Source organism: Sitodiplosis mosellana, unplaced genomic scaffold, assembly GCF_009176505.1.
Source record: "Sitodiplosis mosellana isolate CC-2019 unplaced genomic scaffold, AAFC_SMos_1.0 Smas_scaffold_3, whole genome shotgun sequence".
In the NCBI taxonomy this organism is placed as follows: domain Eukaryota; kingdom Metazoa; phylum Arthropoda; class Insecta; order Diptera; family Cecidomyiidae; genus Sitodiplosis; species Sitodiplosis mosellana.
Window position 1 is genome coordinate 5018285 of NW_022595246.1, and position 15336 is coordinate 5033620.

At 35.0% G+C, this 15336-nt stretch overlaps 2 protein-coding genes and 1 long non-coding RNA gene across 8 annotated transcripts; 2 read left to right on the top strand and 1 right to left on the bottom strand.

The window, feature by feature from the left end:
- Nucleotides 1-36: 36 nt before the first annotated feature.
- Nucleotides 37-11366, top strand: LOC129565860 (battenin). 6 transcript variants are annotated; one of them, XM_055441159.1, is made up of 9 exons: nt 336-869; nt 3989-4828; nt 8996-9245; nt 9329-9412; nt 9529-9584; nt 9707-9865; nt 10029-10054; nt 10123-10454; nt 10547-11366. In XM_055441159.1, the coding sequence occupies exons 3-9, from the start codon at nt 9054-9056 to the stop codon at nt 10976-10978; spliced, it is 1281 nt and encodes a 426-aa protein (XP_055297134.1). In that variant the 5' UTR covers nt 336-869; nt 3989-4828; nt 8996-9053; the 3' UTR covers nt 10979-11366. The 6 variants fall into 6 exon arrangements, with proteins under 6 accessions (XP_055297133.1, XP_055297138.1, XP_055297134.1 ...); XM_055441160.1 differs by lacking the exon at nt 336-869 and adding an exon at nt 2562-2715; XM_055441158.1 differs by lacking the exon at nt 3989-4828 and having other exon boundaries at nt 37-869.
- Nucleotides 11367-12563: 1197 nt separating this feature from the next.
- LOC129565862 (uncharacterized) lies at nt 12564-13157 on the bottom strand. The gene has a single exon (XM_055441165.1). The coding sequence runs from the start codon at nt 13111-13113 to the stop codon at nt 12673-12675; it is 441 nt and encodes a 146-aa protein (XP_055297140.1). The 5' UTR covers nt 13114-13157; the 3' UTR covers nt 12564-12672.
- A 348-nt stretch (nt 13158-13505) lies between these two features.
- On the top strand, nt 13506-14433 carry LOC129565864 (uncharacterized). Its single transcript, XR_008687668.1, has 3 exons — nt 13506-13611; nt 13677-14061; nt 14129-14433. It is a non-coding gene; the product is annotated as an uncharacterized LOC129565864 (long non-coding RNA).
- Nucleotides 14434-15336: the final 903 nt, after the last annotated feature.

Below are 15336 nucleotides of genomic sequence, written 5' to 3' on the forward strand. Positions count from 1 at the left end.
ATCGGTTCATTCTGATAACTTTCTCCCCACTGATTCGGCCGCATCAGTGCATCAACACACACACATACATGCACAGCTTGCACACTCTTAATTATATGCACACCACTTGACCTGCTAATTCCATCAAGTGTCGATTGAAAATTGATCACTTTCATTTTCGTCGGGAGTGTTTCATGTTTCTTCTTTCGTGTTGCAATCATCGCTTAACCGAGTTTCTGTATCTGACATGCCGACGTTACTCTCAAAATTGAAGGGCAATTTCGAAACGTTCGGATCAGCAAAAAAGTAAGAGACTTCGATTTTTGTCTCTTACGCACGCACACACACACACACACACATACACATTTGTTTTGCTGATTTCGATTATTGCACAGAAGAAGAACAGAAAACCCACATGTGTAAACAGTTATGAAAAAGTTTAGTTGGCTTAGTTCGATGTGTGCTGAACGAGATTTGCCAGTCAGTGTTTTGCCATCTGTGTGTACTGTGTGTGATGTGTGCGTCGCAAAAAAAAAAACGATTTCAAAACTTCAGCGAAAGCTAGTCACAACGCAGATGAAATAAGAAAAGTGGAAGGAAAGTTAAACAGAAAACAACAAACGTTCGGCAAAGTACCGGCGCATAACGAATCAAGAAAAAAAAAGGTTCTAGTGATTTTACTTTGTTGTATATATTGCGTACGGTGAATGTGATAGATCAATGTTCAATCCCTGACACTCATAAATATTCAATTTATTGCAAGCCAAATAATCTGGTTCGAATTCAAATTTTGTTACCGATATCACTCAACAATAAGCAGAAAAACAGCAAGAAAAAGACGAAAAAGTCACACAGTCAATTGAAAAGTATTGTGTATGTTTAAAAATAAAGTAAGTGATGTTGCAATCGATTTTTTGTTTTTTGTTCGTTGTGTTCTCGCTCCCAATTATTCGGACAATTATTTAAATTTCGTTTCATCTTCCGAAAAATAAACTCACCAAAAAATGCAAATCGTTATCGTGTTGATTGTTCGTTCTATTGACTGATTGAGTTGTTCATATTTTGTAGCATGTTCGGTATCGACTTTTGGCCATATACACACACAGTGGAAATTCCCCAAACGTGAACAATTCGTGTGCGCAAAAAAAGGCGAGCATGTACTTTCGAAACGAATTATGTGGTCGTAAAATTTGAATATGTATAAATATATAAAAAGCGAGCATACAACAACCGGCACTGCAGTTTGCCAATTGCTGATCTTCCTCAATCCGTGTATCGGTTTACATTTCGGTGATTGCACGTCTGCTACATCTAAGTCATGTGCGAATCGCATTATTGCTCAAGTTATTCGGTTATTGTATCGCTTTCATTGACCCAAACAATGTATGAAGCAATGAAATCGATGTGAAACAAATGACAAATTCATCGTTTTTTCCCTCTCGTGATTCAAGAAAATGTGTTCAAAATGTAATTAATTGAATTGCTGAACATGAGTAAAAGCTATTTATACATGTTAATTTCAAAGAACATATTCGAATTCCGGCAAAAAATCTACCAGATTCGTTTTATCTTCTACCTTCCCTTGGAATTGAAATGCTATTAATGAATAATGCATTTTATTTATCGCTTGCAATTATTCACAAATACGCAAATTTCCCTTGATAACGCCGCTATTTCTATTTTCTTGTTCATTTCCATGTGAATTCCTTTGTCATTCGTCGCAATGATGATCATTAAGTGATTGACGATATTAAAAATAGCGTGAATTGTATGGGCGATTGCGGTATTTTCACGCGATCTAAAAACGACTACAGACTATTTGCGGCGGAAAAAAAACACTGCAAATCGTTTACAATGACAACCCAATGAAAGAACACCGCAACTGAGTAGACGTAGATGGAACGATTTTAATACGTAGAGTCTACAGCTCTCAGTGGTGAGTTGCGCCCTACTTTGGCGTCTGTTCGACGAATGGCAGACGAAACGCTAATCATCAATCATGTCGAGTCAAAATATTAACAATTTGGATATAGTATAATTTGATATAAACTTTATGTGCGGCACAGTTTATGGCATCTGATCTGAATGGAACCAACTTCAATTCAGGACACCATTTACTAGGTCAGTTTCATTCCAATGAAAGTCACTGAGTGTTTGTTTTGAATAAAAACATCCGCTTTGGAAAAATCTCGAAGGATTTTTTGTTTTGTTTTCGTTGGTGGAAAACATGATACAAATGAACAAAGTGAAAACAAAAAAAATATGAGGCAACAAACTTGGCCAGTACATTTCCGTTGATGATTCTCTATGACTGAGCGTGTTAAGAATTTTCGCGCTTTACGAACATTTGATATCGATTCAAATATAAACATGATATAGACGCCGTCGGCTGACGCAACACAAGGTGTAATTTTAGACATGGATTCTAAAATTAACCATTTGTATACACAGAGAAAAAAATATGCGTAGGAATCTCCCAAATATCATCATTCGCCGAATGTAAATAAATATTTGACATTTAACTGTGCACAGCAATTGGAGTGAAAAGTTTCTAGCCTCCAATTTACCCGGTTGTTTAATTCGCAAATTAGCAGAGTGCACTTTGTTTCGTTTGATGGGAAACTGTTTGACTTTTGGTTTATATGTTAAAATTTTCATTTAAATCTAAAATTTCAAAAAAAAGAACCCATCAAGAAAAACCGTTGTGCCCACAAGACTAGACTTCAAAAGATAAAGGTTTACCTACCTACGTATTTTTGTTATAAAAATCACTCAAGTTGGAAGTTATAAATCTTTCGAAAAGAAGAGTCGAAATAATTTTCTTGGGCAAATTAAAGGAATCGGTCATATAATCATCATCCATTTTTCTTCGAAATAAAAAGAAATCACAACAAAAACGAATATTCCAAATAACTTTTGAGTCGGTCTAACTGAGAAAAAAATATGAGGCAGAAGCTTCAAAAATTCGTTTCATCAGCACAAAGAAAAGAAACGCTGACACATGGGAATTTGTTGAAAAATTGAGGGAGGTTTGAAAGAAAATTGCCTGCTTTTTTTCATCATTTTATCGAGCTCATTTGGAATGTTGTGCCCATTGAATCAAGTTAAAATATAAAACCGCAGACAGTTTGACTAGTTTTTTCACCATTTTCGGTGTTGTGTATATTTCTAGACTAAAAAGTGTGCTATCATTTGGTCTGTATGATAAAAAAAAGCAGCCATTCAATAGCTCAGCAGTTGGAATTGATGATTAAGCTATGTCGAGATTACGTTATTGGAATTATGATAATGCGTGTTAACATTGTTTGCCCACTAGCGAATCGGAGAGACAAGAAAAAAATTAATAATCGTATCGAACGTGACAAATTGACCCGGAACATAAACAATTTAAATGTCCCCGAAATAAACACACGATTTGCGATAATCACACCAATAATAAATTCAACGTTATGGAAATTTGCACATGCCAAAAAATAAAGTAAATTATCCATGCTCGAAATGACTCAATACACGGACACACACATACCAAAATAAAATTCGAATGGAAAATTTGCTGAGCTTCGCACTTCTGACTAATGGCGTGATGCGTACGCGATCTAAATTCCAAAGACGAGCGGGTACGCTATTCCGTGAAAAATGAAAACATCGTGCGGTCGGAGCGCAAAACAATAAATGATAAACAAAACGCTCATTTTTGTGCTTTTGAAAATAAATGAATTTTCAGTTTGCGACATTAATAATGTTATTCAAAATATACAATAAATCACAACAACGGCAATAATTATTGTGTTATCTGTACATCAAAATGTACGAGCGCATTTAATTTGCACAAAACAACCACACTACTAGTCTATATCTATCTATGTGATTTAGTGTGTGTGTGTGTGTGTGTGTGTAATTTTGCTGTTATTCCATTCGCAATTATTTCCTGTTGAAGCGCACGTAAAATTTTCTGTCGACGTAAGTGAATCTTTACTGTCGTAAACGATTTAATATTTGTTTTTTTCAGACAACCGTGTTCTCCTTAATCGATTGATTTGTGCTCAACAAGCAGAGATAATACTTTAATTGATAACTCTTTGAAAAAAAAACATTAAGGAATTTCTGCTAACCGCGATAATTGTTTGTTTATAAGGGCGCCAAAATCGAATTCAATGACACTAGCAATAAAAAAATAACTTCGAAAATTAGCGCCAATTATTCGGTAATTGACCGGCAAAAAAAAATCACCAATTCTATAATTGGCTGAAATTTCAATGAAAAATTCCGCAATAAAACCCCAACGAGTCTTGAACATTTGCTCATGAATCTGCATATTATCATCGATTTTTCGCGTAAAATTTGCACCGCCACATTGTTCCAGGCAATAAAATTACAACAAGCCAATTTCATTGACTGGGTGAGTGGCGTCGTGCAATTGACGACCAATTTGGTGTGCCCCCGTCTCGGGCTTAATATTTGAGATTAGCACATTCGATAAACGATAACAGCGGCAAAAAGGCACACGTCAAGTGGTTGCGAACGTCGTTTCGTGTACTACGACGATGACGACGACAACGACGACAACAACAGCAGAGAACCGAGAGATGTGTGTATTGTTGTAACGCGTTTTGTTATCGCCTGTTGAATGTTCGTCGATTGTTGTGTATCGTATGCACATTATTATTCCTTTGAGTACAATTTTTCGTCTATATGACGGCCCAACCGAAACGTACCTCAAAACAGTATCGTAAAAGACATTCGGTTGAACAGACGCCGAATTTTCTCCACATCAACAAGGCAATACACAGTACATTGTGCCTTATATTAATATAACCGAGCAATAACAACAACAAACGAGAGTAAAGTGGTGAGCTGAACAGACAATAGAGTTAAAACTGTTTGAATTGAGTGAGTGAATTTTGAAAATAGCCAACACGATCCAACGACCGCGACATTGAATCATTTATTTCGTTCCTTTTGTTCGGGAGTTTACATTCTTATGATTATTGCATCCTATAAATAGACGTTCCATATATATACAAGAACAAACTGAATTAAATAATAAAGGGAAAAAAAATGGTCGGTAAAAACGTGATGCAGTTTAAAACCATGTTCGCTCTCAGTTTTAAATATTTTATCGCGAATGCGTGCAAATTTTGTACAACCAGCCGAAGGAGGTGTATTTAAACATCGGAAAAATACCGACCGTTTTTTGTTTGTTTTCCAATTCCAATGGGTGCAGAAGTAGTACATACCAACAGCTGGGTCGCATATTTTCAGATGAAGCTCACAATAAAATTCAACATATAATAGCCATTGTTATACTTTCACACGTCTGTAGAATTTATTTAGGTCCCGCGAGTCGACCACAACCATTTGGAATGTTTTTCGTTTGATTTTCTTTGGTTTCAAGCCAAAAACAAATCAAAACCAACCGCTTCTATTGTCTCTTCAAACCAAGTATAATATAAATATTGACTTAGGTACTGATGCATGCGTGCTACGGACGGAAATGAAATACGTACCAATTTTCCCGTTTTCATTCGTATCATAGCCAATTCCATGAAACTGGATGGAATCAACACATTTTTAGTCGCTATTTTTCATCATATTTTCTTAGGAAGATGGTTGTTTTTCAAAAATTTGCTAGCAGTTTTGAAGCATTACATTTTTCTCAATAGTCTCAGCGGTTTCATTACTTTGTTCGCTAATGTAGTCTAGGATAGAATTTATTAGCAGGGCATTATTTTTTCGGTTACATTATTTGCCCCGTAGGAAAGTGAAGAATGTGTTAGAAAACCTCCTCTATTTTAATCCCGGTGACCTTTTCCGTTCGGCAAAAGTGCGATTTCAAATTGCCATTTTCCATAAAATTGTAATGTCTCACGTTTTATGTTCAGAGTTCATTGTTTGTGGTATAATTTTACATGGTACTTCCTGGAAGATTTATGAGCATCAGTCATGGCCAATGCTCAAATTCGGATATCATTTGGCAGGTTGAATTATTACAATTGTGTCGTTTATCATATCTATACTTCATTGTGCATTGAATTAGTGGAAACGATGAAAAGAATTCGCGCTTGATTATGCAAGTGTTACAATAAATTTGGAATTTATGATTATTTCGTCAAGGTTAGGTCGACGGTGGTGGTGGTGGTGTTTCCTGCAGTTTATTTTTCTCATTTAAAAATAGCACTTCTGAGCTTGGAATATTTTTTTTTCTTTGAATTTTAATTTTATCAAATTTATTCATGTGATTCATTATGATTCATTTTAGTCGCTACAGCTTATGCTCTATAGACTTTGTACTATATACAAGTATAGAATCTGTGTATTAAATTTGTTCTAGTCCGAATCTGAAAATTTTAAACGTGTCAATCATTCGGCTCGCGAAATGGTCAAACAATAGATTCTACAAAATCAACATCAATCATAATTTTCACCATCAACAACAATAGCCGGCAATTTGTTCGCTCTAAATGCATTTTTCAACCAATAAAACTGATACGAATTTTACGAGCTCTTTTTAACTGATTCCAAGCCATGCACCAACATTTTCAATTGATCAATTGAATTATTTTTCTGTGTACACGCGAACCATTCTCAAATTGAGTGTCGTGCACATTCATCTTTTTCTTTTTTGAATGAAATCGGAGTGTGTGTTTTTTTTCTCACCCATCTTGCTTACCGCTTGTCTTTTCAATGTCAAAACAACCATATTTTCAATTGTTTTATTGTGACATCTATTGATATTGTTCTGGATTGTCAGGTTCTGAATTTTAAAATTGTGTCGAGTCGAGTATGTGTAATCACAATCACGTTTTTCGTACCATGTGTGGTTTTTTTTTTTTTTATCTCTCTCTCTCTCTATTCGGCTCAGCTTGTTTGCTCTATTCCATCACTTGATTTCATACATAGCTGATAAATCACATGTTAAATGGCATGACGGTCAACGACGTTTCGTTAATTGATTACAATTCCAATGTATTCCGATGCGAATCAATCCGAAAAGAATTTATTTCAATAAATTTTGTGGTCATTTAGAGCGAATCAGTCGGGAAGTGTAAAAATATCTGTCGACAAAAATGGCTTAAACAAGTTTAAATTAAAATACGGAATTGAAATTGTGTCGCGTGCACACGAATTCCAATTGACTTAGAAGCGTTTCTACGAAAATCATCAATTGATAATGTATACAAATTACAGTTTAATTAATGTTTTTGTCTCTCAATTGAACTGATTTGTCAAGTGGAAATGTGGGCTGAAAAAGGTGTTATCATTGTAAATTATGTTTTGTATTGGCCGGGGCTAAATTATGATTTAATACAACAGACGAGATGTGTTTTTTACCATACTGTGTCAACACAGATTGGAATTATCAGTTAACATTGTTTAATGTTGTAAATTATTTGTCGATTTTTTGGAATTTTCAACACATTCAATTACAAGATGTGGAATCAAAACGGTTGCCAACCGATACATTCCATAGAATTGAATGAAGTGGAAAATTATGATTTATAGAATTGCGATGAAATCATTGCTATGCGATTCAACACGAATTTCGCGGTTTTGTCATGCCAACGTATCCACTCACATACACGAAGAATATTATCTTAACGAATAGCTGTTATAAATTAATTCGAATTCAATTCAGAGAGAGAGAGAGAGAGAGAGAGAGAGAGAGAGAGAGAGAGAGAGAGAGAGAGAGAGAGAGCACATGACATTTACTATCTAACTTAAGAAAGAGACGCTACAACATTTTAAATGTTTAATGATGTATTCACGGTACGCTTGGGAATTTTGTGTGTGTAATACAAGCAGCAATTTCAGCAATAAAAGCAGATCTAATGAGCTGCTATTCGTATCCAATCAAATATAAATAAATTCATTTCGATCTCTGCGTTTTGCACCTTTCAATTTGCACATTTCGTTTAGTTTTGATTTTCGTGTTCACTCACTGTGTTCTACTTTCGTACACAATGCAGTCAAGTAACCTTTGAATTTTAACGCTTGTTGAGCTTTATTGCGGAGTGTGTTCATTGCAGTTCAGCAGAAAATTAAAATCAAAAATCTGGAGATGATTCGAAATGTGTTTATTTTTATACTCATTTGGGTTTATATCGAAGTTATATGTCGAACTAAAAGTGGTATTGTCGTAGCTAATGAAAATGACAAATTGACGCACGTGTTAATGCTGAAAGACAAAAATCGATTTGATAGTTTTGGATGTTTTAATCTATTTTCCGAAGAGCAAACGTACACATTACAACAAAAACCTTTCGAAATCATTCGTTTACATTCAGTCTAGTAGCAGTGAAGCCAATGAAATATGCATAATGTGTAATGGAGATATGAAGTATGCGCTGTTCACGTGATGTCAACTATCTCGCACGTTACTTCTATTTTAAGTTCAAACATTGTGAAGTAACTTTGTACTTTGCTGATAAAAACCGATTCATAGACCCCAATCCCTACAGATTTACCGGCATTAAAAATGTAATAGGTAGTAGCATTACGTTAACAAAAATTTCCTGTAATGTTATTACAATTGTAATAGCTATTACCGGTAATGCTAAATTTTGGCATTACAATTGTAATAGCATTACTTTGGCCCTTCGTTACAATATTAATGTGTTACGGCAAAATGTAAATCTGTACCAATTCCTATGGAATTCGTAGTTGCTAGTTCAAATTGAATATTAAACTGATTGCATTACTCATCTGATAGAAATAGCTCGTCGCAATAGATCAGGAACTGAAATTATCGCACGTTTTAAACTTTGATTAGCTGTACGAGACTCTCGTTTGTGGTAAACGTTTTTTAAAAACATAAATTGAATCGGTGATCGGTTTGAATTGCGTATTGCAGATATATTGAAATTCTTCGAATGACACTTGTTGTGAATAAATTGATTTACGATGACGTTAATGTGACGTCTTTGCGCCGCTCAAGTGTTTTATTTATTCATCGAATCGCACTCACGTACAAGCCTCCAAAGCTAATACACCGCGCCTTTGTTTCATATATTTTCAGTTGAAATTCAAAAACACGACACATTCATAGAGGCTCTTTAAAAGGAAACGAAGTGGAAATGAAGCTGCCACGATTGTCAAACATTCAATCCATCAGCGAAAAGGTGGAACCGGGAACAAAATTCAAAGATACCGGACGCTGGCGAGATTTGACTGCCTACTGGATTTTAGGATTATGTAATAATTACGGATATGTGGTGATGTTGAGTGCAGCGCACGACATCATTGCCAGATTTAATTCAGATGATCATGTAAGTTTACTAGAAAAATGAAGGAAAATGTGCCATCGAATTATAGTTTTTGTTGAGATTAAACAATGTCGCTCTTTTCGCAGGCAACCTCAAAACCAGACTATCAAAAACCAGAGAATGAACGATATTGTCAAATCATGTCAACCGGTGCTATTCTTTTGGCAGATGTAAGATATTTTTTTTCATTATTATGGCTAAGTGTGAAGAAATTGAGCCAAATCTAGCAATCTAGCTGTTTAAGTTTTTTTCTTGAAATTTTCATGTTTTTTTCGATATTTTATAGATTCTTCCGTCGCTGGTAGTTAAAGCGTGTAGTCCGTTCTTACCATTCTATGTAAAGTAAGTTTTTTTTTTAAATCAGCCATAAAGCCTGCCTTATAAATTGCCTGTCTGGATTTTTCGTTCTCTACACTTGATTCCATTACCATGATAATCAACTTTTAATTCCTCATTTTTTCCAGTGTTCGAATTTTTCTCGCTTGTTTCATGCAATGCGCTGGATTTTTATTAGTTGCTTATGCCGACAGTACTGCAATGGCGATCTCAGGTGTTGTTTTGACATCGCTCAGTTCAGGTCTCGGTGAAGCGTCATTCTTATCATATTCATCAAAGTTCCATAAGTGAGTAATCTTATCTTGGTCTCCAAATACACAAATGAACACCATTAAATCATTTATTTTATGGTTATTTTCAATAATCATTCTTCAATTTCTATCTTCGCTCAATCCAAATATCCAACAATTGAATGGACACAACAACAAACCACAATACTTGTGTGTGCAGAAATGTGATATCGACATGGTCGTCAGGTAAGCATTCGCAAACTAATCAATATATTCCGTTTTTAAATGCAAATATTTTCGTTTTTCCTTCAAAGGAACGGGAGGAGCAGGAATTTTCGGAAGTTTCTCGTATGCAGCTTTAATTTCGATTGGCATTTCGCCAGTCAATACAATGTTATTAATGTTAAGTGTGCCGTTAATGGAGGGGGCAGCTTTTTGGGTACTGTTACGTAACCCATGTACGATTCCCAAACGAGATTCAGAAGCGGAGTTCAGAACATCACCAGACGATCAAGAAGCCGCAGTTGAAACGAAGCAAGCCAAACTTACGCTCAGCGAAAAGATTCGCTATGTGCCTTCATTATTCAAGTATATGATTCCATTGTCGCTGGTGTATTTGTTTGAATATTTCATCAATCAAGGATTGGTATGTACACATTGTTTGCGTTATTTTGCCAACTGATTTATGGCAATTGCTTCAAAATGACGCGTTACCAATTGACATTTTTGCATTTTCAGTTCGAATTGGTTTACTTCAAAAATATTGAAAATTGGTTGGACCAACCGGCACAGTACCGATGGCTGCAAGTTGACTATCAAATCGGTGTGTTCATCAGTAGATCGTCGGTCAATGTGGTAAAAATCGACAAGATTTGGTTGATGGCAGTGTTCCAACTGATAAATGTGGGCATTTTCCTCACTGAAGTGATAACATTCTTCACACCATCGATTTGGATCGTGTTCGGCATCGTATTTTGGGAAGGATTGCTCGGCGGTGGCGCTTACGTCAATACATTCTATCGAATGTCCAAAGAAATTCCTGAAGATAAACGTAATTTTGCGCTCGGTGTTGTACCCGTTGCCGATGCAATTGGTATTGCTCTTGCCGGCGTCTTTGCAATGCCCGTTCACAATGAATTGTGCCGATTGCCAATGCCATCCCGAGGATAAACCAGATTAACTTTGTTTTAAGTATATAAGTAGCATTATTTTATTTTCCCTGTTGTATTTATCAACGAAAACATTTTTTTTTCTGCCTAGATTTAAGTAGGTCGTACAATATTTTAGACATAAGTGTTATTGCGAAAAACAGAATGAAGTGAAGTGTTTAGAGCTGCAGCTTTTTTCACACAACACACAAACAACGCATCGAAAAGACTAATTGTATATTGTTATTGTTCCATTTTGTGTGTGTATCGCGAAGTGATCGAATTTAATAGCTCAGTAGATGTTAAACGTGAGAGTATTATCATAAGTGAGATGTATTATATATACGATTTTATCGAGTCAAGCAATAAATTGGCATATTTTGGCCACCACTCAGAATATACGCACAAAATGTAATAAAATTTTAATTGTGGTCGGGGAATTTTCATGTTTCTACGAATCGGTTCGTGCTGTGTATACGTTTACGAAAGCGCTGATAAATACGGTTGCATTACCTCCAATGACTATTTATTGTGCATATGTTGCGGGCGTGTTTCAGTGTTGTATCTGTGCACTGAACCTTACAAGCGAAAACAAATAATGGAATTTCGAAATAGAATCACCATAGTAGTTAATCTTATTTGGATGAGATTACATGGGTGATTTGGATATATTATGGCTCTTCCAAGCAATTAGACTAAAATAAGATCAAACTCTGTTATTATGGAGCCATAAAATCAGGGTTGTCTTCACTTTTCAATTTACTGTATCACCCCACATGAACTTTGCTCGAAGTGATATCAAGTGATTTATTTCGCACATAATTATTGCTTCTTATCTGTTTTAAATTGTTTGTCAATTTTTTTTGCATTTTCATCTCGAACAATACAATATATTAATGACTTCGATAATAATCAAAAGCTTTGATAAGACAATACAAGTGTGAGTCACTTCAAATTGACGTATGTCAATTGATGTGCAAATTAAGTAAATAATCTGGTGCAATTTCTTTTAGAACAATATAATATATTTGACTCAAAGTCCATCTTTAATCTGGATTTAATCTGACAAATTAGATCAGGTCAAGGTCCAAGACTTATTTTTTTTTTTTGTCAAAATTTACCAGATACTTCTGAAAGTCCGTGATAGACAAGTGCCAGATAATCTGACAAGTGTCCAGATTTCATTACTTTAAAAATGAATGACATATTTCAGCCAGCAGATTGCATAGGTTAGATTTCATTACTAAAAACTGTTTTTTAAATTCACAAACCGATCGATATTTACACTGTTACACAAACTAGCTCTGTTGAATACTTTATCAAAAATATTAAATATCAATAAATATCAAAGCTGAAAAAACTACTAATAGTTTAAATAGTTTGAAAATAATGGCAAACATTTTGCCGCATTGTTTATTATTTTGCTGAAATTATTTATTGAAAATTTTTCGATGAAATAAATAAAAAAATATAAAAGAAATGAACTTTGGCTCTACAACAATTTGATGTTTTATTTTAAAAAAAATTGACAAGTCTTATTTTCAACAATATTTTTTTGGAAAAATCGATTCAGGTAATAACTATGAATAACAACATAACATCGCGCGTTTGCTTTATTTATTCTTATTCATCCAATGAAATGAGCTTTACTTTATTCGTAGTTTCCTACGAATCTCAAAATATTTATTTTATTAATATTTGCATCCATTGATTCGATTAATGGTATTTCTTAGCATAAGCCAAATAGTATTCAATTTTCTTAATCATCGCAGTTAGTTTTCCCTTTTCCAAATCCGAGCAAGCATTCGCTTTCTGGTCATTGAATCGTTTGGTAAATTTTTCGGAATCATTGGTCGGTTCATTGATTGACGACGCGCCTTCATCATCACCACTGCTGGCTGCATTCACTGAAACCGATGGTTTCGAATGTGAGTTCTTTATCTCTGTTTTAACTGCTGATAAAAGTCGATGTAAATCTGATAAGGCAGCCAAAATGAATGTGTTGGTTGGTTTATCCTGAATTGGTCCTGCCATGAGATTTTCAATATCTTTTTTCATTTGCCGCATATCCTGCTCATCGACTGCGTAGCCTTCATTGTTTGCATCTTGCCGTATCGATTCAATGGCAACGTCTGCATCATCAAAATTGGCTTTCATTCGCAGATTGGCACATACTGATATCAAATACTTAACTGCTTCATATTTGCTTGCCTATAATTATTTTCCTTCAAAATGAATGAAAAAACATGATATCTCCTAGGTTTTACTGTTTAGTTCCCCACTTATCCGAGATGTACGCTGCATGATGACTTTGGTAAATTATTTGCCGAGCGTTTATTCTGCGACGTACAATTCATTGTTGGAATGGAAGAAGTGAAAATCCCAGCTCATATGGCCATCGTTGCAGCTCGTTCAGCTGTGTTGAAGGAGAAAATTTTGTAAGATCCTTGAATTATTCTCGTCAATTCAAACTATTCTAGCCTATGTCTCATTTCAGAGTCGCTCGTGAAAGTATGAACGAACATTTGGAGAAGCTTTTTGGCACAACTGATGTTCCATTTTCTGATTGGCCAATACTCGAAGTGAAAATACCCGATGCACTGCCAGATGCGTTTGAAAAAGTGCTATATTACATTTATACCGATCGCATCGACTGTAAGTTGAATGAATGAATGATAAGTGGTTTAAAGCAGTGGTTCATTGGATTGTGTACATTTCAGTTTCGGATCGAACAGATAACAAAGAAATCGTGCGTCTTATGATGGACATCTTCCAATTGGCAGTTCTGTATTTGATAACACGTCTAGAGAACGTGTCTATTCACTATCTGGAACTGAGAATTTCAAAGAACAATTGATTTATTTGCTACGAATGAGAAAAATCGCATTGAAACTCTGTGGAATTGTTCACTTTAACAGACGCTAAAAACAAAGGAGATAGGCCGACTGACAATCTACGCACCCGTTATCAATAGCACAATGACATTAGTGTCAAATTTAAATATGCGACATGGGCTCCCAATTGACGCAAGCATTGTATATTCCGCAAGGAAAAGTCCACGGGCAAATATATTTATTGGCGTTTTAGTAGTAATAGGAAATACAAGTACGTAAATTCATGTGATGGTTTTTCTTTGCAATGTCAAAACTAATGGAATGTTCTATTCTTTCAGCTGTAAGGCTCGAGCCCGTTCAATAGCTGGTCCCAACGAAATGAAACTATTGAAAACAACAATCACACCAGAACACACCCACACCGCCGAAGAGGCCAACCAGAACAGGAACCAATTGAATTCGGGCAAGAATACGGACAAGAATTCGGGAAAAAAGAAGGCGAATAACAATGACGATGAAAATGTTTTTTATCTATAGAAAAAATGACAAATTGCTAGACACTAAACACTGACCTCCGTTTTGCATTAATTTCAACAAGTATATGATTGTGACTTCGTACTTATTATTGCTAAAGAAGTAGAAAAAAAGCAACGTTGGATCTGTATAACATTTTTTGTAATACTTGACACAAGAGCAGCGAAATCAGTGTTGAAACGAAAAATGCGGACCAAAATATTGAATCAAATTTGGAAAAAAAATATTGAACAAAGGATGAAATGAAAACTGAATGAAAATGTGAATCTAAAATTAAGCGAAAAAAATTTGAACATATGAAAAGTTCAATCGAATTAAAAGAAAATCGAATATAGCACAAGAGGACGAGCCACATGTACTGATGATAGCAGTTGCATTGAATAAAGTATGCTAGGGATGACAGGGTTTAAAAATACCAAAACACAATAATATATAGAAAAAAGTCAAGTGCTATACAGCAACCACATCTTCCATGATTCTGAATAGGTCACAATTTTACTGTTATGCATTAAACCGTTTAAATTCCATTAAACCGAATGAATCGGAAGTATTTTTGAAAATCGGAACATTTTTTCCATTCATCACTTTCTCCACTCACAAATCCTATGATCTTTCTAATGATTAGTGATTTTTTTTGATTTATTGTACTAGAATAATTGAATAAAAACGCAAGTTCTTACAAATGTGTTATATTTTTAATGTTTCCCATTCATTTATGTTCAAATTGTCAATAATAACCATCAAAAATCTAACGATTTCTCGTATTTTTCTTTTTTTCAGAATTCGGTTTTTCAAAGCCATTCATTGATTCGGCTGGGAATGCAATAATGTTTATCGACAGTGGTAAAGGGAAGAGGCAATTAAGCATCAATAGGCACATATTCACTCGCATGAGTCACCGGTGATTTTGCAAGCAACAGCGAAAAAAAAACCACCTAAATTACTATTATGCATTTTTATCGAAGAGTTGGCAAAACCGATGTTTATAATTCGCCAATGCCAAAAATGAACG

What these genes read in the sequence shown, in the direction of transcription:
- LOC129565860 (XM_055441158.1), top strand. Translation starts at nt 9,054, where the DNA reads ATGAAGCTGCCACGATTGTCAAACATTCAATCCATCAGCGAAAAGGTG. An exon ending in GTGCTATTCTTTTGGCAGAT is followed by an intron (nt 9,413 to 9,528) that starts GTAAGATATTTT and finishes GATATTTTATAG; the next exon opens with ATTCTTCCGTCGCTGGTAGT. An exon ending in TATTCATCAAAGTTCCATAA is followed by an intron (nt 9,866 to 10,028) that starts GTGAGTAATCTT and finishes TTGTGTGTGCAG; the next exon opens with AAATGTGATATCGACATGGT.
- LOC129565862 (XM_055441165.1), bottom strand. Translation starts at nt 13,113, where the DNA reads ATGAAAGCCAATTTTGATGATGCAGACGTTGCCATTGAATCGATACGG.